Source organism: Haliotis cracherodii, unplaced genomic scaffold (genome assembly GCF_022045235.1).
Source record: "Haliotis cracherodii isolate W230 unplaced genomic scaffold, xgHalCrac1.p SCAF_18, whole genome shotgun sequence".
Classification (NCBI taxonomy): Eukaryota; Metazoa; Mollusca; class Gastropoda; order Lepetellida; family Haliotidae; genus Haliotis; species Haliotis cracherodii.
The window spans coordinates 16830456-16856991 of NW_027266273.1; the positions used below are offsets into that span (position 1 = coordinate 16830456).

The window sequence follows — 26536 nt, forward strand, 5'->3', positions numbered from 1 at the left end:
ATACAGTCTAGCCCAGACATTTGTCGAGCGACCTGACAAAAACCCGTCCTGGTTTGTGTTCCTTACAGTTTCTGGTAAATCTGATTGCACTTTTAGTTTCTTTTAGTAATTTTAGTAATCTGTATCGTATTGACGATTGTACACCGACATTTATCACGTTTCCGAAGCTGAATTTGTTTTTTAGTCCAGATCAACACATGGAAATATGAAGCCTCAGGTGGTTGGGACGGAATGGGATGGAACAGGGGTCGAAGGCAACAGTTGTTGTGAGTATTGTCATAAGAAACAGGATCGCTTTCTCTGTACGTCGGATGTTTTAATAATTGCGACCCCCAAGGTTCAAACATATCCAACCACTCTTAATGTTTCAAATAGCAGAATACTACTCAATCATTGTCAAATGGTCTATATTGGACTACCTTTACAACTACATGATACGGAATCCTATGATAGTTACTGGGTTATTTTTCGAATGACAAGTTTAACAGTAACAAAACAGCTGCCGTACATTATTCCAAGAGTTCATTTCATATTACTGGGTACAACGATATGATGTCCATCTATGACTCTAGTACTGAACATCGTACCACCCTGTGCGCTCTCAAAATAAACATTATCCTGTATCCAAATGTATATAAAAAGTCAACACCTAAGAACAACCAGCCCCGACTGTCCGCTGACCTCAATGGGCGCTTAATGCAAAACAGTGGTGAAAACCACACGTATGGACCACCAAAATACCAGCATTGCCCGCTCGACTGACGGCACCTGCCTTACACAACCTGCATAAAAAACGTAAGTTTGCACAGTAGCACCCCTGCCACTCCATAACATACAATAACGAGAGAGACAAGAAAGTCCAGTGACACGACAGCTGCCAAACAAATTCGAAATATAAAATCTCTTTTTGCCATTCAAAGTTTGACTGCAATCCCAATTGCTTGATCACTACCAAACCAGGGCTTGTCCGTTATCATAAATGCATTATGTTGAAGTGCGGCTTACAAGCTGTCTATGCCTGCGACCTTATACCCTTTTCATTGTGTACGTAGGCTTTCGAAAGAGATAACAGCTTCTAGCATATCAGTCATGTCATTGTGTATCCTCACTTGTTGTGGGTCCATGGCTTCACACTAAAGGCAGGTGGTTTTACCCAATTAAAGTTCAGGATGACTCAAAGATAAAAAGGTAAGTGGGGGTGGTGGATGGATGGAGGATTATTGAGACACATTGTGAATGGTTAACGATTGACTACTTTCATTTCAGGTTCATTACAATCGTTAATAAAATGTTAAAATCTTTCATTATATTCCTTAAAGCTGCCTCAACGAATACAGCCACCTCTCTACGTCGCCATGACCAACGTCGGACTAGATCTGGACATCACCAAGTACAATTCTTGTACACGACGTATGAACTGAATGAGACCGGTGGCCATAGGGGAGGATGTGTGCAGAATGAGGTGGTTCAAGATAACAGCGTCGTGCATGCAAGTATACGTGTGTGATTTCTTTACTTGTCCGGACTAATGGCGATTTGTAGTGTCAGCCCACTGAGATACCATACTTCAGTTTAACACGATACCCCACTCAGACACAGTATCCTCATCCGAGTCGACCAGTCCTTGTTTTATCCCCTTAAGCGCCAGGCAGGGTACTAACAAATGGAATCTTTTAACGTATTTTGGTATGACGCGGCCGGGGATCGAACCTCCGACATTCTACTCTCCGGGCAATCGCTCCCGCCACTAGAATACGGAGACAGTCATTTTGTAGAATAAAGTAATCTTGATCTTGAAGTGCACACCAACCGTTTTATCTTTGTGTGTCATACACTGGTTTCAAAATGTCCATGGTGCACAGTCTTGATAGACAGCGGTACACACTGTAGTCTCTCTTTTAAAACGAAGAAAGGTCCCTATTTTAGGTAGATAACGGCAGACCATCTTGGTGTGGAAAGTGATAGAGGTCTGAGGCGTTTTCAACTTTATTGAAACCTGGGGGCACGGTTAGGATGCGACAAAACATGATCAGAAAGAACCGGGATTGGAACCCACAGTCATAGGTTTCTTTCAAGCCTAAGGCACGTAACTCTACACAGCGAATTGCGTCGACTTACACGACTAGGCCCCCTTGTACCCCGTATCTAAAAGGCTGTCTGTACACTATACTCTGTACACTGTACACGGACTTGGCAGAAGAACCTAGATGGTCAATGATGAACATCCACCCATGTGACGAGTAATGATGACACTCTTACTGTCTGTTCGCCGAATGATCTGTGCAATGCAGCTTTTGTGATAGATAACACCGCACCATGTCCATACTGCCTTGTAGGCCTCGCGACGTAACACCACGTGACACAAACAGAGGGCGGGTGTAGATACAGTCTAGCTCAGACTTGCCTTCCAGACAGTCCGCCTTTTTTCTTACAGTCTCAAGTACGACTGAATGTACTTTTAGTACCTTATATGTCGACGGTATCTTACAGACGCATGCACACCGAAACCAATCACGTTTTCAAAGATGAATTTAATTTGCAGCCTCGTTTGGTAGGGACGGAATAGGATGGAGCCGTTGTCGGCACCCCTAATCGTGAGTGTTGTCATACCAACAGGATTGCTTTCTCTGTACGTCTGATGTTTTAATAATTGTGATCTCCGAAGTTCATGCATGTCCAGTCACTTTGAGTATTCTTTCAGTTTCAGACAGCACATTTCTATGGTGGCCGCGAGTGGACTTTTCGGCTTCAATTGCTGTCGCGACAAAACAAGAAGGTGGTAACGCGAGATAAGAAAGTGAAAGCACGAGACGAGAAAGCGATAACGCGAGACGACAAAGCAAAAGCACGAGACGCGAAAGCGATAGCGCAAGACGAGAAAGCGAAAGCGAAAGCGCGGGACGAGAAAGCGAAAGTAAATTGTTTGCCATTTTAATAAAGACATTTTAAAAATGTGTTGCCTCATGTTGACACCTCGCATTAAAGCGTTCTGGTACAGAACTTGTTATGTTTTGTTTTGTTGTGGCTTCTACCTCTTGTAATACAAATAAACAAAAAAGACGATACCAATTGCCTGATGACTATAATATCCAGCGCTCACTAAACCAGGGCTTGGTCAGTATAATATGAGCATTAGTTTAGTGACTCCGAGATCAAGAAGGTAAGTGCAAGCGTGCGTTTGGAATGGATTACGTGGTGAATGATTGAAGTGAAAGGTGATTATCGGTTGATGTATGATTAATGGTGAATGTGTATGTTTGATAATAAAGGATGAACAAATTATAGTATCATCAATTAATTTTTAATTATCTACTTTCATTTCAGGTTGTTATATACAATCGTCCACACAATGTTCAAATGTTTCGTTATTATATTTAAAGCTACGAGTACAACCGTACCTTCCTCCATCACTTCGACGGCTACAACGAGCCTGTCAACTACATCAACCCCGACTACAACCCAAACTTCATCCACTGCCTCGACAGCTACAACCAGACCACCCTACATAGCTATTACCGACGTCGGACTAGACCAGGACTGCACGCATGCGCACTGTAGTGTAATCCACAGCGCATGTGTAATGGATGAGGCTGGGGACCGTAGATGCGAATGTGTGCAGAATTATTTGAAAACCGTGAATGGGCATTGTAAACAAGGTGAGACGTGAAATTTAAAAGTCTATGAAAGTCTATGAAATATACACACCAATATTCATCAAAGATGGGTGTTCTTACATATATCCGTCGATCACCGTCGGCTGCGTTTATGCATATTATGCATATATATAATACTATATGTGCCTTCTCAGATTTAGCAGAAGGTGTGTATTAGGGTAATATAAACACCACTATTCCACAAACTACTTTAGGATGACAATGTGATCGAATTGTTTGATATGACACATGACAATAAGAAACGATAAGTAAAGGATTCAGTCTGGGATTCGAACCCAGCCTGCCAGAATGAGGCAACTAGTGGCCACCACTCAAAGTCAGCCATCTAACCCACTCAGCCACCGAGGCTTCCACAAAGTAAAAGTCTAACAACTGGTAGTCTAAATCACGTACTTTGTTTACCTCTCTGACAAGTGTAAATAGGCACGGTTCCCATGGCCGAAAGCTTTGTTTGTTTGTCGCTTGTTTATGACCATTAATAACCATTTGGTTACAGCTCCAACCATGCTGGTTGCCAAGGACATCCATGACATTACTGTGAAAGGCAGTCAACATGTTGGAGACGTGGGTAAGTACAGCAAGTCGTGCTAACCTGACTCACTTAGTGTAAGCCCTGATATAGCGAATGAGTGATTGATTCACCTACGGTATTTGTGTTGTACGGCGTTTTACGAGACACTCCCATTATATTACTAACAAACGGGTGTAAATTGTCAGATAGAGAATTAGCAGAGCAGTTTAGCGAATGTTTGTGGTTTCAACGTTATATTCTTGTTTATTCAAGATTAAGTCTCGAATAAATAGAGTTGTTGTTTAGTCTTGAGAAACCATGGGGTGTCTTAAACATACTTTGTGGAGAGCTGTGACGAATCTCTTCACGTTATGAATGAGTGATCAGTGTGTAGATACAAAGAGATTATTGCTGATATCCATGTATAGGATAACATCGTAAGACTCCGTGACTAAGGTAGCTTCATACACCATGAGCTATATTCTGTGGTCTCTGTTTGACGTCTTGAGTTGGTGTCTACACCGCTTTTAGCAACATTTCAGAATTATGACTGAAGGGGATACTAGAAATTATATTCATTTTGGGAATCTATCCCGGGTCTTCGGCGTGACGAGCGACCTATTGGACCAATTGGCTACCATATCGCCCAAATGTGGAACTTAAAAGAACCTATGCGTACAAATTACATAGCGACACACTGGTTGATTTGATGATTACTAACGTTTCTTGGGCAGAAAATGAAAAAATATACGCAATCGAGGGGTGATTGCTTTAACGTCGCTTTGAACTGTATCGCATGTGAGCACATCGCGTGTATAAACATGTGAGCTTGAAGTAGGAGGAAAGTCCGAGAAGATGCATGTCTGAAATAAGATACGATGAAATGAGTTACACTTCATTATCTTGAAGCAAATTTGTGTTACATCAGCACAAGGTCTCAGGTTATTGATATTGAAATTACCATTTTGTTGAAACCATCGAACACTGGTATGATAATGATTAATTAAGAATGATAATCAGGGCGAATCTTGGATTTGAACCAACGATTATAGAATTTGGAAATACCTTATGAACTCAACTCTGCATAGCAAAATTTGACTCCACACTATGACGGATACATGTGTAAAAAGAAAGGAGGTTCTATGAACTAGGTGGCCCACGTGTCAATGTTACAGCATGAAGATATAGGTCCGATTCATTATGTTTCAGTTGGCAGGATTCCCTTCATCTCATTGGCCGACTTCTCGAGATCAGAGTTCCAAATTACCGTTAACATCCTTCCAGCTGGAAGTGGCATCACGGCTAAGGTCACGCCCACGGACATAACATTGAAGTCAACGTCCAACACAGAAAACACACGGACAGACATCGTGCTACAGATCGACGCTCATGTACATTACATACACATATCGCAGGTGGTATCAGTGCATATTGTCTTTGAGGAAATCACAATCCATACTCGGATACTGCACTCCTTTCTCTATGAAGGAACAAAGGCGGCAACTATCATTGGAGATACCACACAATTCACGTCGCGGTATGGACAATCTGGGTACAAACTCTCAATTACTAGTAACGACAAATCCGACATTGTTGAAGCATTGTTTTTGTTGCAAGATTCTGGGCAAATCGTACTAAAGAAGGACGTAGCCCTTCAAGGCTTGACAGGGTCTTCCCTTGTTGCATCAATAGAAATATCGTTTCAAGTAAACCTAACCCGCGATTCTGCATCCGAAGCTGTGGTATTAGCAGTTTATCACATCCTAATACTGAACGATGAGTATCACTACACTATCGATGAGAATAATAGTCCAAATAGGGCCATTATGCAGAATCAGCTTTTGGGTGATTCTTTTTTCAAAATCGCGGCACCTGGTATGTCATCAGTATTACAATTTCAATATAATGATGTCTTGGTAAGGGAACAACTCGATTATGAAATAGTATCGGACAGAGAAACTGAGTTTGATCTTTATGTATCCACGAATGACGCAGACGGATCGACGGACGTTCGAATGTCTGGAAAACTGTTCGTGAAGAATGTGAACGACGAACCGCCTCATTTTGAAGAATCCAAATTATACCTCACCGTTCTGAGTGGTTCACCAAAGGGAACAATTCTTGGTGTAATACCTGTAAATGATCAGGACACCCCTTTATCTGGCTTAACACTTACTATCAACGGACCATACAGTGCATACTTTATAATAGACAATGGAGGTACACTGTCAAGTTCAACTGATATACATATTGGACCCTCGAAGTTTCCACACAATTTCAATTTTTTGGTTTCGGCTAGTGACGGCGCATTAACATCAGACAACTATTGCATTGTGGATGTTACAATCAAAGTGGCGAATCAACACACGACTAATCTAAACATGTCATTCCCCGCCACGTTGCCAGAAGAGTCTCCCATTGGCACCTTTGTGGCTGATGTCAGACAGATTAATTACACCAACTATCTGTTTACAGAGCGCGAGGCTTACTCCTATTTCCATCTCAACAAAACAACGGTAATAACCGCATTTGGACTTTCATTACCTGTGATTTAAATGAAAATGATTAATGTTTTCATTGTGTGCAAGCATCGATCTTGCCAACAGATTTTACATGAAAGAAGAATGAGTGAGCGAGTATGATTCTACACCGCTTTTAGCAATATTCCAGCAATATCACAGAGGGGACACTAGAAATGGTCTTCCCACATTGTACCCATGTCCGGATTCGAACCCGGGTATTTGGTGTGATGAACGAACGCTTTAACGACTGGGCTACCCGACCCCGAGCGAATGAAGAAACACCAAGAGATTATTCATGAAAACTTAAGATATATTGTAAATTAAATATATTTAATGTGCCAGTGTTGAAGAGACAAATGTGTATTTTCGTCCAGTTTGGATGTTTTCTAAGTGTCACCATCCTGACTGAATATTAATTAAGTGAATACCTGTTTTGCTCAGCAAGTGTTTGCGCTATCTCTGGCATTAATATACTTGTGATTGATGCTGCGAATAATAACATATTCTGCAGGGTAGAGTTACAACTGCGAAAGGTCTTGATAGGGAGAAGAGCACCGACGCCCACACTGACTTTGGCATCAGCGGCCACATGGAGGATCAAGATATGTGCACCTTCATTGTTAGTGAATATTTAAATGCTAGTGTTATCTAATATGGTTTCCACCATTTAATATTCACAGTGGGAGACTGAGGTTTTTGTTTGAGAGAGAATATTTTAAAAGTAGGTGAATAAAGGGTCATACATACGCTTTCCTATAAATCAAATGATGTTGTATAGATGGAAAATTTTGCTTGATTTATTTGCAATAAATCCTCCAGCTGGGGTCGTAAGAGATTATTTTCAAGCGAATAGTAAATCCCGTTTTGATGTTTTTTATACTTATCCTGCAAATTGTCTAAATGATATGGCACAATGAATTTGAACTGGGTCTTTTCCTATTAATATGACCTCTGTTTTTCAGATTATTGGTGAACTCCATACTACTCTGTCTGATATTAATGACAACAGCCCCGTGTTTCATTGTCCTGCCTGTGCGAGTGTTAAGGTCAAGGAAAATGTTGAAACCGGATACGTCTTGGTGAGTACCTGGTGTTCATGCTTACGGATTTGTTAGGCTTGCGTGAGTACCATAAAGTTGGCAGAACAGAACTTTATTATGCCCAAGGCTACAAAAAAGCATGTTGAGGTTTAACAGGAGATGTGACGTATAATAATGAGGTCAGCCATAATTGTTATTTAAGTGTAGCCATTACTGTAATATTTTACAATATTTTGATAATTTTTTCAAGAAGATATTATTTTTACAATGAAACATCTGTTGAAGTTTAAACATAGATGGATGTGCAATAAGATTCTTTGGTATGTATAATTGTCTTACTTCTTTAAAATATTCACATTTAAAAACATAATGATATTCATCCGCAATGTCTTGGCTTTTACAAACAGTACACTTTCTATCTGATAAAGGGGTGTGATTCCATCTTCCACATTCATCGGTAAATAATGGCAAGAAGTTCTTAACAGTAGTAGTGGTATGAACACTCGTTTTGGTAAATTACATAGATATGTTTCCAGTGAGATATTATCTTTAATGACTTTATAAAAAAATTCCTTTACTTGAATTTGTGATATCAGAATTCCACTGTTGTATAAACTGATCTTCCAAACAAGTTCTAATCACACATGTAAGCCAATCAACTGATGAAAATGACTGATTCATCCAAACATTGTTATTACCTGTCATAATAAGAATATGTTTTACAAACTTTAGCCAGTTTTGGTGTCATAACTACTTTATTCCTGACAATGTATTGGACCAAGTGGACATTCAACACCAAAAACATTTAAACCCATGAAATGTTCGTCCGTTATTGTTGTTTTCGTGGACTAGAAAGACGAAGTGACTGTGTACATACATGCAAATTGAAGATATTACATCACAGGTCTTATCATGTTTTTCGAAATTGGCAATTATCACCATAAAAGCATGGAATAAATATAACTCTCTCTGGTTCTATAAATCTTAGGTGCCCCTCAAATACATTTTCAAGAGTGGTTAGGTTAAATGGATTTTACCAAGCGTTCAAGAAAATTCCACTTACATAGCGATGTGCATGCACATTTGTCGTAGCTATTCACACACTATTCACACACTGATGCGCCACTTAGACATTGAAAGTTGTATTCATATCTGATGCGCCTCCATGGTCTACTGGTAGGGCGTCCGCCAAGAGAGAGAAAGGTCAGGGGTTCCATCCCCGGCCTCACCATACCACAACTCATTAAAAGAGCGCCAGGCAGGATAACAACATATGCCATTAAGGGGCTAAAACAAAGTATACTGTGTCTGACAGTGGTATTCATGTTAACCTGCGGCATGGTATCTCAGTGGTCTAGTTTTATAAAATCAGCAATAGTTCGGACTAGTACACACAGCCACACACACGAGCATACACGTCGCTATATGAGTGCAATCATCTTGGAAGCGACGTCAAACCCGATTTTCCTTCGCCTCACCTCATATCTGATGCCTAGGAACACGTTAATCCTTGTGACATTCGGAGACGATAAATCCTATTCCTAAGTATCTCTGAATGAGGTTATGTTGTTTTCAGATCGAGGGAAGTATACAAGACGATGACGAAGGCAAAAACGGAGAGTCAAACTTCATAATTAATAACACGTCAGCCTTCACAATAGAAACAAGTAATGGAAAATCGTTCAAAATCCGAGTGAACACCACGCTTGACAGGGAGACAGTATCTGCATATTTCTTAACCATTTACGCCGTAGATGGTGCAGCAGGCAGTGCAGTGCGGCAAACAAGTTCGACATATCTGAACATAAAGGTGGAGGATGTCAACGACAACCCTCCGGTTTTTACAACAACAGCGACGTCGTTTGGTGTGCAGGAGAACCACGCTGACGTACCTGTTACAACGCTAAACGCTACCGACAGAGACGCGGGGTTGAATGGAAAGGTCTCCTTTCTAATAAAATCTGGTGGTCTTGGTTTCTTTAGTATTAATAATGGAACGCTCAAAACGACCAAAGGTATTGACAGGGAAGCTTATGCTTCTTTTGATTTGAATATTGTAGCCTTTGACTCTGGAAGTCCTCAGATGAGTACGTATCGGAATGTCACCATCGACATCATAGACGTGAATGATAACGCTCCTGTGTTTCATGGCATCGATGGCCAAGTGTTTCAAGTTGAAGAAAATACTCCATGTTCGACGGATATTGTAACTGCTACTGCAACTGACTTAGATACAGGGAACAATAGTGTCATCGTATACAGTCTTGGAGGTGACGATAGTCACATGTTCTCAGTGGACAGCCACACCGGAGGTATTAGGTGTAAGACGCCACTAGATTATGAAACAAAATCAGTGTATAAGGATTTAATCCTTTTAGCCACAGACCAGGGACAACCGCCTCTAAATTCAACATCTGCTATCACTGTTAAAGTCTTGGACGTCAACGACAACCCTCCGATGTTCTCAAAGTCCAGCTACGAAGTTAATGTTACGAACACTGCGACGAAAGGTAGCATACCACTTTTACTTCTCAGTGTACATGATGCTGATTCGGGAGAGAATGGAAATGTGTCATTATCTGTTGCAAGTTCACAGTATCCTAACCTATTTACAGTTACTTCAAACCTCATACGACTCACTACATCACCGCAGCTTACAAACAAAGACTATGTTTTCAACGTTATTGCAAACGACGGCGGAACTCCTTCGTTGTCTGCTACGACCACGGTAACGGTGCACGTCGACCAAAGTGTATCAAACGGACTAAAATTCAAGGACACTGACTTCAGTTTTACTGCCAAAGAAAACATTGACTACACAACGAAGGTTATTGGAAATGTCTCAGTAACGAATTCTGGAGGAAGTACTTTGACGTTCTCAATAGATGCTGATTTCGGCAAATCGAACTTTTCAGTAAACAATGCAGGGGATATTTTCTTTGCTGGCACATTTGACCGAGAGATACAAGACTCATACAACCTAATTGTGAGAGTGACTCAACAAGGTGCGGCCGATGTAGCAGTGGTAGGATATTCTTTTTCATGTATTACCAAACCAATTTAACGAGCATTTGTGTCTTCAGTGGAACCTCGGTGAAACGAGTTACATGTCCTGAACAATCGTCCTTTACGACTTTGACCATAATCAAAATACGTTTATGGACTAATATTGTTTGGTATAATTACCTTACGCATTCACCTTTGTGTATTACGGAAATAGTGAGCAAATAGGCTAAGTGTTCGGATTCTTTGGAGATTGTTGCTTTCATACTTCGTGTTTATGTATATTCGGGGCTGTATTTGGCAGGTGCGCGTCCATGTAGAGGATGTCAACGACAACCCTCCGATCTTCACTCTTCAATCCGATCAACTGATCTTCAGCGAACCTGAGGACGTGAATGTCGACACAGTCATATCGACTGTCACTGCCAGTGACAAGGATGCGGGGAAAAACGGTCACGTGACATATTCCCTTCATCAATTAACAGGTAATCTATTTTTATTGTAATGAATCCAGTTTACCACCAATGAAGATCCGGGTTAGAATTGGTTAACAGCAACCCATGATTTTCGTAAGAGGCGACTAACGGGATGGGATGGTTGATGTATGTTTTTGTATCCCATGTGGGTAGATCGATGCTAATGATTTCAATCACTAGGTTGTCTGGTCTAGACTCCTTTGTTTACAGACCGCCGTAACTGGAATAATGGCGTTAAACAGAAAATAACAAACCATCAAACCAACAATGGTTGGAGACTATCAGATGTCAATAAATAACAATTAAGTAATATTGTTTTGCAAAAGTATGCTTGACTATTTGTTTGTTTTTAAATATGATGAAATAATGCCGATGCTTAAAACAATCGGACACTTAAGCCACATTGTCACGTTCTGGCATATTTCATAATCATTCCTACAGTAAACAGTAACAAATGTTCAAAATTCAAGAACACGACAAGTGATAGTTATCAACTATTCATGTACATACCATTTCAGATTTTTCGATAAACCCAACCAAAGGCGAATTAAAGGTAGCCCACGGCCTCGATGCGGATGATCCCTCTCGTCGGTCTTACAATATAACAATAACGGTATGGGTGTGAACGAGTCATTGTCGTATTAGCACTATCTCAGCGTTGTTGCAACAATGTGGAGGAACGGAGAGTCAAAGCGTGTTCCTGGTGTCATCGCAGAGGAAGCAAAACCGTGGAATCTTGTTTCATGACGTATCTAAAAATTGAAATTGTATTTGATCTCATTTAATATTTTGAGAGTCCATGTAATGTTCATAATGACGTCATGGGAGCTAGTGAGAAAGTACAATGTGGTTTATGATGTTGAACGAAATATTGTGGCTTTACCACAGTGGTGATGAAACAAATGGACATTGCTGTATACCGTTACTCATAATAATATTTGTCATTATTTACTGACCGAAAGGTTGGTACCGTGACTGGTAAATATACACAAAAAATAGCTTTATTAAGGCCGTTGTAGGGGCATTTTCAACTGCCTAAAGCCTTAATAATTATCCATATTATCCATCCCCAGCAGTGTTTTAATCAGATGCATGTTCAGTACATGTATAAGATATTTTAGGAAGATATATTCTGTTACTGTTATTCCCCAATCAATTGTTACAGAAATAATGTTGCGCATAACTCTTGTCATCTACGTCTACTGTTATTATGCATCGCTATGCAATTCAGAGAGAAAATGTAAGTAAACGTAAAATAAAGAATAAAAAAGTGCATTTCCTAACTATTCTTGATCGCTTGAGCCACCCTCTAATAAGATTTAGATAAGGTTGGGAGCCTTTGGTGGCCCAGTCGTCCCTTGGGCACGCTGGAACCTATATATCGTAGGTTCGAATCCCGGTTTCAGGGTTTGTCTTCACCATACACGTCCTATTAGGTTTCCCAAAGTGTTAAGCGCCTGAGATCTGTATCACTTTGGGCTTTCTTCCCACACTAAGCTGACACGCCGCGATGTAACAGGAATACTGTTGAACGTTAATTAAACTCTTTCTATTTGCAGGCGAAGGACAATGGTAGTCCAAGAAAAAGGGCAACTGTAACGGCAACAGTCCTTGTGATCGACGTCAACGACAACTCTCCAGTGTTCAGTTCACCGACGTACTCTTTCAGCGTAAAGGAAAACGCCGCTGTTAACTCTGAGGTCAGGTTGTTGACACGGGAGTACGAAGGAAATAGCAATCTGAGACGTGACACAAACCTATGACATGTTTTATTCATACCCATTGTGGTCCATCTTCCCGGGGCAAGAGAGTTAACTGACGATAAAAGTCCAGTTTCCACCCTTGCCGAACTAGGCTGGAATTCCTGGGCTCGATCGTAGCGCCACCAGTGGCTTAAGCGAGGTATGTCCCTATGAACCGATCAGATTCCACCTCTCGTATTACATGTGATGGCTTCAAACCAAATGGCGACGCTCGGTCAAGACGATCTGATCGATAATCCATATTTATAGTGTGATAAAACGTGTCTTACATCGCGAAGTGCACCAAATCAATCGAGCACCTTGATTAAAAACATACAAGGATTTGGCGGAGTACATGCTTTGTAAATCCTGCAATTGCACGACGGTTTTCGAACCGGATTTCGATTTTCGTTGCGCGATTTTGTTAGACTCGTTAGTCCAGCCAAAATGTAACTCCGTAATATCAGCTAACTTCGGCAAGGCCGGAAACTGGACTTTTATAGTCAGTTAACTCTCTTGCCTCTGGAAGATGCGGTCAAAATATTGGGGCTTTTGGTATCCAAGCAATATGCCCATGCATGTAAAACATATTGTGGCCACATCCCAATTTATTAGTCACTGCGTTCCATTGCCATGCAATGTTGGTGCCTTTGTTTTTATGTCTGCTAACACTGTATCTTTTAATTAATGACGATGTTATAATACAAAGGTGTCCACAATACGAGCTACAGACAACGACTACAACAAGGACACCAATGGCTTGGTCAGCTACGACATGGCGACATCAACACAGCCATGCCCTTTCTTCATTAAAGAAGGTAGGAACTCACACGAAGGTACATTCCCAATACCACTATAATTTTATGCTAAAATTAATGTTTTGTGTAACATAGCCGAACACAAGGAACCCAAATTTGAATGCGATGCTTTCCTTCGAGTTGGAAATATGTTTTAACGCATCGCAAATGTGATCGCTTGTTAATATAATTCATGACATATTTTGCCCTTATGGTATGGTCTTCCCCATGTGCCATGTTTGAATCTGGTGTTTCTCGGTGTGTAGGTACCTTTGCGTTACTGTATGATACCTCAGTTGTTGTTTGTCACTGATTCACTCAGTTCGTGCATCCTTTGTTACGAATTGCTTAGATAATATTCCTTCTTTATAAGTATTTGATATTTTGTTCAAAAATATTGTGGATGGCGGGTGCTGCCGGTAGGGCAGGTCACGGATGTCCTTGTCGTGAACACCTGGTGTCATCACTGATTTTCAGTGGTCCTTTCATATTCATTTAACAGTTATTTTGCCATGTACGCCAAATTTGTATCAGTTTTGGAGGATAATCTAGACTGGGTATTCTCTTGCATTGACAATATATATTATAATAACGTGCCACCTTAAAGTAGAAGTGAATCATAACAAACGCGAACTGCGCTCCTTCTTGCTAAACCAGTTGCAGAGTCTTAAGCAGCAGTTCAACCTGTATTACAACGAATATGATGAAACTTTGAAAAATGAAACACACACTTGTGGTTACATGGAGTTGCATGTCAAAAGTAAATATGAATGAACGGCCACGTCTGTAAATATCGGTACAACGGAAAATGTCCCCTAACTGTAAGGCAGAAGTCTAATTTACTGGGGTTTTTTCGATAACGTCTGTGTGTTTCTTTGGGATGGGAGCGAAGTTAGGTTGACCGGAAAAATCCCAGATTCACTACACACACAAACATAGTATTATTCATTTGAGAGTACTACCCGTGAAGATCCGGGGAAGAACGGGTAAAAGGCGACCATGATTGTCGTAAGAGGCGACTAACGGGTCGTCAGGGTTGCTGACTTTGGTTGATGCATGTCATCGTAGCCCAATTGATGCTCATGATGTCAATCACTAAATTGTCTGGTCCAGACATGATTATTTACAGACAGCGGTCACAAAGCTGGAATATTGCTGGGTACGGTATTAAACAAACAAGCGTGAGAGCGCACGCACGTCATACAATATCGTACTCAATATATTCATCACTTGTAGGCGGTTTCCCAAATTAAGAATTCTCTAATTTTAGTTTCAGATCCAAACACTAACGACGTACAGGGCAGCATCCAGGTCAAGGAGACACTGGACTATGAAAGTGTCAGGGCATACACGTGTATGGTCACAGCGCATGACAACCCAGAACGGTCCAGTCAGAAGAGCAGCACAGCCACAGTCAACATTACTGTGGAGGATGTTAACGATAACGTCCCATTTTTTCTGAACGAGCCCTACATCGCCAATGTCAGTCGAGAAGGCGCTGAGAAAACTTTTAGTTTTAACGTCACCGCCGATGATGTCGATACGGATGCAGTCAATGGTCAAATCCAATACAGCCTAGCAGACGGTAACAAATATATGTTGAAGTCTAGGAATTTTTAGTAGTAGAATCCGGTGATTGATATCATGAGCATCGATCTACGCAATTGGGATACGATGACATGCAATAACCAAACCAGTTAGTCGCCTCCTCCGACAAGCAGTGTCATCTCTTACGCCAATCTGCTGCTGATGACCTATATTCTGACCCGGATCTTCACGTGTAGTAGTAGTAGTAGTAGTAGTAGTCGTAGTAGTCGTAGTAGTAGTAGTAGTAGTAGTAGTAGTAGTAGTAGTAGTAGTAGCAGTAACAGCAACAGTAACAGTAGTAGAATTGTTTTTTATATAACATTATCATATAAAACTATCTGTACACGATAGAGATGCAATAACTATCTGAAATATCTAGTTTAGTATATGTTTTAATACCCTATGTGTATGTTAAAACTATTCTCATATGATGCTTCGCAAATGTTTGAATTTTCGAAATTTTTATCGTAATATTGGTAAATTATTTTTGACATGGAATTATCTTCAGATCTGAAGACAACCAATCCGCTTTTCAAGATTGATCCTTTCACGGGGACTGTGTCAGTTGTGGACTCCCTTGCAACTGTTCCTGACTTTTTTAATTTGACCATAACAGCCAAAGATACCAAGCATAGCAACAGCACAACAGTAAGTAAAGACTGTCACTAATATAGATAATAATTAAGTTATCCATATATTTCAGGTACATGGCAAATAGTTCAAGGCTTCACCTGATGAAGGAGGAGGAAGTAGCTCTGAAACGTCGTATGAAGTAAAATTGAAGTTGCTATCCATAAAACATGCCATGATTTCAAATAGTGCGTAGATTTGGGGAAGTACAGGTGTTGAATCTTTATGAAACGTAACATAGAAAAAAAGGATATTTGCCATGATGAATTCATTGCCGTAGTTTGTCTTCATCTGCTTGGGACATACATTTGTGTTTCCAGCTCACCATTAACATCATCGACAATAATCAGAGGCCAATGTTTATAAAGCCAAAGTACAACTTCAATATCACCGAGGAAAGTGAGATCCTCAAGCCACTTTATCTCACCAAAGTGACAGCGAAAGACGATAACAAGCCAACCTGTAACTGCACGTATGAAATAGGTAAGATATAGCAGGTGCCCGATGTCGGTGTGACAGCGCTTGATGACTTTAGCTCATTCTGTAACTGCACGTATGAAATTGGTAAGACACAACAGGAGCCCGATGTCGGTGTGATAGCGCTTGATGACTTTAGGTCAACCTGTAACTGCACGTATGAAATAGGTAAGATATAGCAGGTGCCAAATGTCGGTGTGATAGCGCTTGATGACTTTAGGTCATTCTGTAACTGCACGTATGAAATAGGTAAGACATAGCAGGTGCCCGATGTCGGTGTGACAGCGCTTGGTGACTTTAGGTCAACCTGTAACTGCACGTATGAAATAGGTAAGACATAGCAGGTGCCCGATGTCGGTGTGATAGCGCTTGATGACTTAAGGTCAACCTGTAACTGAAATGGGTAAAAAATAGCACGAGCTCTATCTTGAATTGATTCTCCTATTGTGTGTCGTATTATTTATACAGATGGATCTGCTGCCATGACGATGGCGACAGACACAAGTTTCAAATATCACTTGTAAACCTGTTCGAGCCTCGGTTATTTACAGACCGCCGCCACATAGCTGGAATTAACCTACCAAACCTTCTCGTTAAATCAAATCAGCACAAATCATTACCAACTATAAATATCATTGCGGTGACGATTCTAGTGTCACATGTTCTTTCCAGATGGTTCAGAATATTTTACTATGGATAAAACGACCGGAAGCGTCTTTCAAGTAAAGTCTGTGGACAGAGAAACAACGGGTAGTAATATAGCGCTACATATCACAGCCACTGACCACGGGTCTCCTCCAAAGTCTACCGCTACCTTGCTTGTGATCAACATCGTTGACGTCAACGACAATGCCCCATTCTTCTCCCACAGGCCCCAGAAGTTTACAGTTTCCCAGGTATATCTGTTTTGCTGACTCTGCAGATATGTTTGTTCACGTATGTCATTTCTTCCAAATTGAATGCTTTAGTTTGATTTTTTAATTTGTGGGATAGGTCGGTGTTTGTGTACTGAACACAGTTCTGTGCTTTGCTGTCTAGAGTTGCGTCCTTTTATAATGCCAGGATCCGCTGACCGTTGCTCCGAATGCCGATTCGCAGAGCTTTTCTTTTGCTTTATCTTACATCGCAATCTCATCCTATCTTATTCCCATGCATACACGTGGCCTAGCCGTCTCAAGTGCCGCAATTCGCTGTGCAGAGTTGCGTCTCTTGGTTGTGTGTTCGAATCTGGCTTCTCCCCGATTATGTTTCTAGGTTTGTCAGCACCATACCCGTACTCGTGGGTTTCACCGAAGTGGTAGACGTCTGAGACCTGCATCACTTCCGGCTTTCCTCCCACATTAAGCTGACGCGCCGTGATATAACAGGAATACTGTTAAAAGCGGCGTTGAACCCAACTCACAACAACAACAACAACAACACAAGCATTTGATACTATTTGAATCGTTTCAGGCACAAATATATCTCCTCTGAAGACATATAAAATATTTCCAAGTCACCGTGACGTCATACTTTATTGCAGAATGCACCGATCAACACAGTAATCAACCACGTAGATTATACAGACAAGGATGAACCGTCAACATCACGTCCACGTTTCACCACAATTTTCAACACCAACAACAGCATACGACTCCGTGAAGATGGAGCGCTGGTTGTAACTCGATCTCTTTGGAACCCTGAGATGGAGAGTTATACTATTAGGGTAATGATAATTTACTGGGCCAAACCTACCTCGGTATAAGAATAAACAAACTAGCGTGTTTACATTTGAATACTGTCATTATGTTGTTTGACGTGTCGCTGAAAGAAATTGTCAAATTCACAGACTATCGACAATTTCAGTTATCTGTTCATTGTGATGCCATTTATCCGCTTCAACTTGTGTCCTTTGACTGCTAGTAATAACAATTACATAAGCAAGGGCTGTGGGTCTTGAATGTCACAGTTATTTATTCACTTAATTGACAATGCGAGGTTATATTGTCATATGAGTACACTCGCCTCAGCGTATTATTGCATCGTGATATACAGACAGCTTTCTCCAGCCTTTAAATTATTTTTTATTGGTTGATTGAGTAGGGTTTTGTGCCGCCTGTATCAGTATTCCAGCGTTAAATACCACGGGGGACACACGAAATGGGCGTTACTTGTACATACCACGTGGGGAGATTCACACCAGGGTCTTCAGCGTGATGAGCCAACATAATAGTGAATTATAAACACATGCTATTGAGAAGTCGGCATCGTAATGGAATCTGCTTTTAGCAAAGTTTTCTTGTTATTATGGAAAGGGTTTTGGCGATTATATTTATTGTTTCGGAAGTGACATACTTTTATCAGACCATAGATACATGTCTCCGTAAATGATCTATGGTTGTATGACTTGCTTTTGTATTTTACTTTATTAATAAATGCTTCCTCTGATTTCATCATATGATATGAACCATAAATGTTCGGTGACAGCTTAGACATTTATCAATATAAGAAGACTTTCATACGTAGGTATTTCAAAAATATAATTTGTAGTTTGGGACGTATAAACTTGTGATTATAGATTCGTGCTTAACACCAGGTGACATATAAAGAGTTCTGTATTAGGTTCATTGACACCTTCGTGTAATCCTTTAACGTTACCATTCTCAGATATTTGGTTAAGAACACATCAAGGAAAATTCGTGCTTCTTATCAAAACACCTCTAACATTTCTTACCGATCCATTAATGTGTATTTTTCCCCAAGTCGCATGCCAGACAATATCTTAATTTAGAACAGTAACTTGAGCCAAAATTTAGAAAAACGCCACCCAGTGAAATGAAGCAATAGTTTCTTCTGTGCCAGCCTATCGCCGATTGTAGCTGCCAGATTGCTGATGCGGCGTTAAATAAAATACGATCAATCAATCAATCAATCAATCAATCAATCTGAAGGTCTTGGGCGACAACAATAGGTATGATGCTAGGAAGAGGTATGATGTTAGGAACGGTTACACCTGCGAACCCATAAGTATCATTCCTTGTCCTCAGATTGTGACGCAGGTTCTGGACAGTAAGATAGTCACCCCAGCCCTCCCCGAACACAGGAACTACTCTGCAGAAAATAACACAGCCCAGGTCATCATCACTATACACAAGAAAAACAATACATATGCTCCACAGTTTACACAAGGTAAGCACGAGTTTGTTACTCAACATTTCTTGTTTTATTCTTTCCCTTTTCCTCTGACATAGATAGGTCTTTGTAGAGTGAATCATCCTAAGGCATAAACATTTATAACTGCGAGTTTTTTTAGGAGAGTTAAAACATTCAAGGCCTTATTAATCAAAGCTTTCAAAATGTTCTGTGGTAGACGTGTGGAGAACATAATGAAATTTTACTAGTCAGAGAACAATAATGTCTGAAGCAATTCCCTTTTTGCCTTGAACCATATGTTCCAGTGTGTTTTTTTCCGGGGAATCATTGACTAGCCTTTGCATGACTTTATGGTGGATTGCTTATGATTCAGGAAAGTCTTTGTCGCTTTTAATACCAACAATGTGATTCAATGCACTAAACCTTTATTATATATGTGGTTAAAAGTCCTTTTACGTGTGCTTGCATCAAAATAATACATAAATAATTCGACCCATGAAGATCCGGGTTAGAATAGGTCTTCAGATACTCATGCTTGCCGTAAACGATGATCGGGTGGTGAGGCTCGCTGACGAGGTTGATGCATGTCATCGTATCCCAATTGCATGGATCGATGCCCATGATGTCATTCACTGGATTGTCTTGACAAGACTCGATTATTTTCAGATCGCCGTCAAATATTGCTGAGTGAGGCGTTAAAGAACAATCAAACAAACAAACATAAATAAAAAACTCATGATCATGTACCGATATTACAGAGTATGTTTGCACCATCAGGTACATACACCACGGAGCTCTCCACAACAGCCAGGAGCTCCCAAGAGGTTCCTGTACCAGGATTCAAGGCAGTAGACAAGGACGGCGACAACATTACATATGCGATACTTTCCGGCAACTTCAGGGTAAGCCTGCGCATTGCCGAATAGTCCAACTGTAATTGCACAATTTAACAATTTGTTATTTAAGCTTTTACTATTCACCTTATGCGAGCTTAGTTTGAGTCAGTTTGAGTCATTTGACGTTGGTCCGGGGTAGAATAGGTCTTCAGCAACGCATGCTTACCGTAAAAGGCGACTATGCTAATCGTAATAATGCGACTACGCTTATCGTTAAAGGGCGACTAACGGGATCGGGTGGTCAGGCTCGCTGACTTGGTTAATGCATGTCTTAGTATCCGAATAACGTGGATCGATGCTCATGATGTCATTACTAGATTGTCTGGTCCAGACTCGATTATTTACAGACCGCCGTCTTATAGTTGGAATATTGCTGATTGCGGCGTTAAACAAAAAACAAACAATCATTTCACGTAGAGTCAGCTTATTGTGAGAGGAAGTAGGAGGCCAAATAGCTCGTTTATGCAGAAACTCTCTTCTATCACGGATATGGTGTTGACAAACCTTTGACACAACTCAGAATAAATCTGGGATTCCAGCTCTTGATAATAAGATCCTGGCACACCTCCGAGACGCAACTCTGAAAATGAATAATGGTTTCCTTCCGACTCATTAATTGCCATGATCACCAGCTTGCTTTTGTATTGATAAATTTGTCTAGATTAGAAACCTTGCATTCAAACTTGCCACCTCTGCATACTGCTCGGAGTCATGGTACCAGGGTCTGTTTTTCAAATGATTGTTTTGCTGTTTCAGGATACTTTCAGGATAAATAATGTAACTGGAGCAATCACGCTGACGTACGACATAGATGTTCATGTTCCTCATGTCATAAGCCTCACTATCAAAGCAACTGATGACGCCGAAGTGTCTAAGACAGGGTAAAAAATGGTTCTTTTTATATCTTCACTTTTTGATCATAGCATCATTGAAATATGATAATCCCAGTATGAATTTCGCATTTTGAATCAACCAGTCCACCAGTAGGTTTTCTTTGGAATAGCCTTGCCAGCTGCTTGAACAGACCTTGCCTTCTTTGGAGGAGGAGACGTTTGATATTTCCACTGCTTTGACAGCGTTTCTGATCCGGAGTCAGACGCCTTGGCAGCTAGCGTGCTGAAACAGTGATTGTTCTCAGGAATTCCTTAGAGTATTCTCAGAGTTTTCATAAGACATTTTAGTTGCTATCTTGGCTGTGTGACATGTGATAACTCGTCGATCATCCATAATCACATCATGTATTTTGTGAACTTTCTCCCCAGTGGTGGCAGTTGAAGGTCTTTCTGATCTTGGGTCACCCTCGAGTTTCTCTAATTCCCTTTTGAATTCCGCTACGCAATTCTTTACGCCTGCAAAGCAAGGATTGTCATGTCCTGAAGTTGACAACATGGCCACATGGCTGACTACTGGAACCCGGCCTTTCAGTTGGAGATGCTTGAAAGTGCGAACGCCAATTTTGTCAATTTTAATCAACAGAGAATAGTTAGTCACTTTGATGACTGGTTTCGTATTTGGTTCAATGCCGCATGACAGAGTGGAAAGTTTTGTACTTAATACATGCAAACTGTTATCTGTGTACGATACATCATTCGTAGTTATGCGCAGAACGTTAAAGACATGTCAAACAGTTAGTCAGTTCGATTTTACGTCACTTTTAGCAATATTCCAACAATATCACGGCGGGAAACTCAAGGCGTGGGAATCAAACAATGTACCCAAGTGGGGAATCGAAACCGGGGCTTCGGTGTAACGAACGAACCTATAGCCTACCCGCAGGCCGACCTGCGTTTGCATATATTTTAGAACTTGCATTTCAGGAAATAAGACCCTTCCGGGTTTTCGTCTCTATTTGTGAAATATCAAATTGATGGATTCATGAACAGTCACACTATTTCCAAGTGTCATAATGTATAAGCAATAGCATAAACAGTATTGCGCATTGTTTTATATAAATTTTATCCGAATATCACTGAAACCTTGGGTACTTCTTTTAATATTACAATGGTTAATCGAGTGTACGTATAATATGACATTTGTTTACATCAGGATTACATCACTTTAACGAAGTAACCTTTGTAGGTTTCACAATAATCTCATTGTTTGTCATGTTTCAGAACGTGTTTGGTTCAGATTACCCTTGAAGGCTCATCAAGCAGGCAATGTTATTCTCCCTCTGAGCTGAGCCGACAGGTCGCTTCCAACACATCACCACAGACACAGTACATTGCTCCCCTTGGTGTTACGGCGGGTCTGTTGGCCCTAGCGATCATCGTATGCCTTGTCCTCATCGTCAAGTATGTACAGAAATGACCACGCAGTGATTTTATGTTTGTTTGTTGTTTAACGCCGCACTCAGCAATATTCTAGCTATATGACGGCGGTCTGTAAATAATCGAGTCTGAACCAGACAATCCAACGATTGACATCATGAGCATCGATCCACGCAATTGGAATACGATTACATGCATCAGCCAAGTCAGCGAGCCTTACCACCCGATCCTGTTAGTCGCCTCTTAAGACAACCACTGTCGCATTTTACGGTACGAATGGGTATCTGAAGACTTGTTCTTAATCGGATGTTCACGACTCGATCACGCAGTGAAGGTTCCTTGGTGACAACAAGAATATCATTACGATGTTAACGTTGATGTTGCAGTTTGTACAGAATAAACATCAGTCATGTTAAGCCGAAGGCGTGTTTGAAAGGATGGATATACAATGGTCTTGGCATCATATATGCCTATGAGCACCTTTCGAATTAGTTCATGAAAGCAAAGCATAAAGAAACGATCACAAAGTGGCTCGCTACTGTCACAGTACAGTTGTTCTGAAGTGTCCATGCATTATTATAGGTAGATGTAAAAACATATAGTTTCCGTAGGCAGCTAGGGTTGTATACTTCACATGGAGTTGAGAATGATAACTGGAATGCACACTGATCTATGGTCGGGGAACAAATAACCGCATTTGAGCAGATACTACTACCTGAGAAAGTGCGGTATAAAAATTACATGTTTTAAATAATAAAAATAATAATAATAATAATGATGATGATAATGAAAATAAAAATAATAATAATAATTGTCATGTCAATTACATGTTTTTTACACTATTATATGCTATAAGAAGCTGTAATATAGCATGTGTTTAATGCGAAAACTCTTCTGTAGACTTCGTCTGACAAAAAGAAACGACACATCTGTGACGAATGCCACAACGAACCAGACCAGCTACAGCAACTTATCTAAAGCCAGGGAAACTCCCGAACCTTACGAGCAGCTTTCTGATCCAAATCGATTTGTGAGTAGTAATGATTACATGTTCATGCACGTGAGAGTACGGAGTGATTTATATCACTGAGCGAAGCTTGGACTAATGTATGAAGCCGCACCACGGCTTGTCAGCTTCATGTGGGACCCAATGTGACGCTTAGCAATTTGGTGAACCATGACTGCGGATTGCGTGTGGACAAACCAATAATCCACGATCGAAACTTGGATTCGAACCCAGGACAAGCAGACAACAACTGTGTGTTTAGCACTGCACGTTCTTTCGCCTTAGTCCAATGTGTAACATGTGACGCATTTTCTATCAAACTAATTCTAGACCCTTTGAAACACATCAGTACATGGCTGTTCAAAGGTAAACCTTTGAATGTTCAATTTAACAGTAACGGGCTCAGTTTCACCAGAGTATAGATGCAATATTCACTTGTTACTTGTTATTGCAGTCGGAGGAGCCAGTGAACAATCCAGGATATATTTCACACGACAGGAGGTAAAGTACTTTCAGTCTGTGTCCTTGTTTCAGTTCAATAAAGGTACATGATACGGTCATTTCCAAATATATATTTCCAAATATTTGTAATAAGCCATAAACATGTCCTTACATGTGTTATCACCCATATCGAAAAAAATGTAATTACGGCTGTCAGGTGTATTCTAGAAACGTAATATTGTCGCAAACCTTTGATTAATCTTGAAGCAGTGTGTGATCGTATATTGTTGAAATTCATTCTTTAATTTTGTAAAACGATGTATGTCCCTCTAGCTCCATTTACTTTCCTATATCATTCCTAACGATTCGACCCGAGAAGATCCGGGGTAGAATAGATCTTCAGCAAGCCATGCTTGCCGTTAAAGGCGATTATGCTTGTCGTAAGAGACGACTAACGGGATCGGGTGGTCAGGCTCGCTGATTTTGTTGATGCATGCCATCGATCCCAATTGCGTGGATCGATGCCCATAATGTCAACGACTGGATTGTCTGGTCCAGACTCGATTATTTACAGACCGCCGTCATAAAGCTGGAATATTGCTCAGTGCGGCGTTACACAACAAACAAACGAACGTAACAATTCATAATACCTTGAAATAACTTGAATCGTCCTCCGTTGGTTTGTGACAGGCGCTCAATTTCTGTTGAAGTGCTACCTCTGACGTGAATTATATAGGCAATGTAATGAAACAGTATAACAGGGGTGAATATCTTTGTGTTTTAGTAGGACGAGTGCATGCGCACAGCCGCCTCCACCTCCACGTGAACCCCGCCCGTTCAGCGATGAACAGCTGTATAGACGCGATGATGGGGGTAGAAGCTATGACGATCGTGAGAGGAGTCGCTTACCACGATATTAAGTTTCTGAGATAAAATACCAGAGGTATTTTGTCGTGAATGATTTTGAATGCAGGTTCCGTTAGCATAAATGAGTATGCGGTTGCCCTGGCACTATGGTGAAGTTTGGTAGATATAGGTGGGGCCAACCATTGATGACAGAGCTAAAATGAAAATGATATCGAGTAACTAAAATTACCATTGCACCTGTGTATCATAATCATAATTGCTCTCTAGATGAATGATACACATTGATGAACTTGTTTTATGGTCAGAAACACACACATACACATACACATACACACTACACACATACAAACGTTTATCAATACCATTTATGGTATGGCGTTTCATCACAGTTGAGGAAATGTTTTGTGGCCGAAGACACCAACGCTCATGATGCAAAAAATAAACATCAGACGCTTCAACTTGAACTGATAGACGTAGATTTGAATTGGTTCTACAGTGTACTTTCAGACTAACGATATTAACGATCGTCAAATGCACAACTTAGTTCTCTCACTCAGTTTTAATTTTTCATACACACGTCTATTGAAAACAGTTTCACTGTCTTTTGAAAACAGTTTCACTGCCTATTAAAAACAATCAGTAGTCCTCACGTTGCCACGTATTTATATACAAATGCGAGACCAAATACCGACATATACATAAGTCTATTTTGCTATTAAAAATTCCGATTATCCAGAGATTATACCTAACTTCCTTTCTAGTATGATAAATAGGCTGGATCCATTCCGCACTATAATCCCCGCCTTCGACGTAACGTTAGCACCCCTTAGCACAGAATTATTACCAGACGAATGTACCGCAATATTCATATTTTCATCCTGTTAACAATTCAGCTGTCCGTGTATGTGTGTTTTTATTCGTGTATTTCGTTTTTCGTGATTGTGTACATTTAATTTCGTTATTGTGTCCAACTTGTGATAGATGTAAGTATATAACTGAGCATTATATTACTCTTCAAGCAATTCTATCTCTGTTACATCTATATTATCTTGCCTTAGTCATATTGGTTTTGTGAAATTGTATATTGTTTAACGCCATTGGTTCTGGTGCGACAACAAGTATGAACTGATAAGCATGAAGATAGATCCACATCGCCAGTGTCCATTGAGAACAGGTCAGACATCCAAACACAGGGTGGGTAACGGTACCACTAGCTGTGCCAGCAGTGTCGCCATTTGGTATTAAATAATCCACTTAGATAATCATTTAATGTTGCTGAATATGTTTACTACTCGTTTATATACTGTTTGTAAATATATAGATTCGAGCGATTTCTTCTTCGTTTTTTCTCTCTCCACACAAGCGCTTAACCAATTTTAAACGAATTGCAATTATTTATCAATAGAATAAATATTAATAGTTTTTTGGAATCATGCAGTAACGGTTCATGAGTGAGTGAGTTTGA

General features: G+C 40.5%; 1 protein-coding gene across 1 annotated transcript; it reads left to right on the forward strand.

Annotated features, from left to right (window-relative positions):
• Positions 1 to 26404, forward strand: LOC139466071 (protocadherin Fat 4-like). The gene is made up of 24 exons (XM_071248083.1): positions 1 to 74; positions 185 to 266; positions 1320 to 3656; positions 4171 to 4242; positions 5395 to 6701; positions 7219 to 7326; positions 7670 to 7786; positions 9324 to 10772; positions 11055 to 11235; positions 11745 to 11839; positions 12786 to 12926; positions 13678 to 13786; positions 15036 to 15350; positions 15861 to 16000; positions 16303 to 16465; positions 17132 to 17355; positions 17982 to 18164; positions 19486 to 19627; positions 20369 to 20493; positions 21244 to 21368; positions 22602 to 22781; positions 23658 to 23787; positions 24218 to 24264; positions 24989 to 26404. Exons 3-24 carry the CDS (start codon positions 3350 to 3352, stop codon positions 25122 to 25124), a joined length of 5796 nt encoding a protein of 1931 aa, XP_071104184.1. The 5' UTR covers positions 1 to 74; positions 185 to 266; positions 1320 to 3349; the 3' UTR covers positions 25125 to 26404.
• Positions 26405 to 26536: the final 132 nt, after the last annotated feature.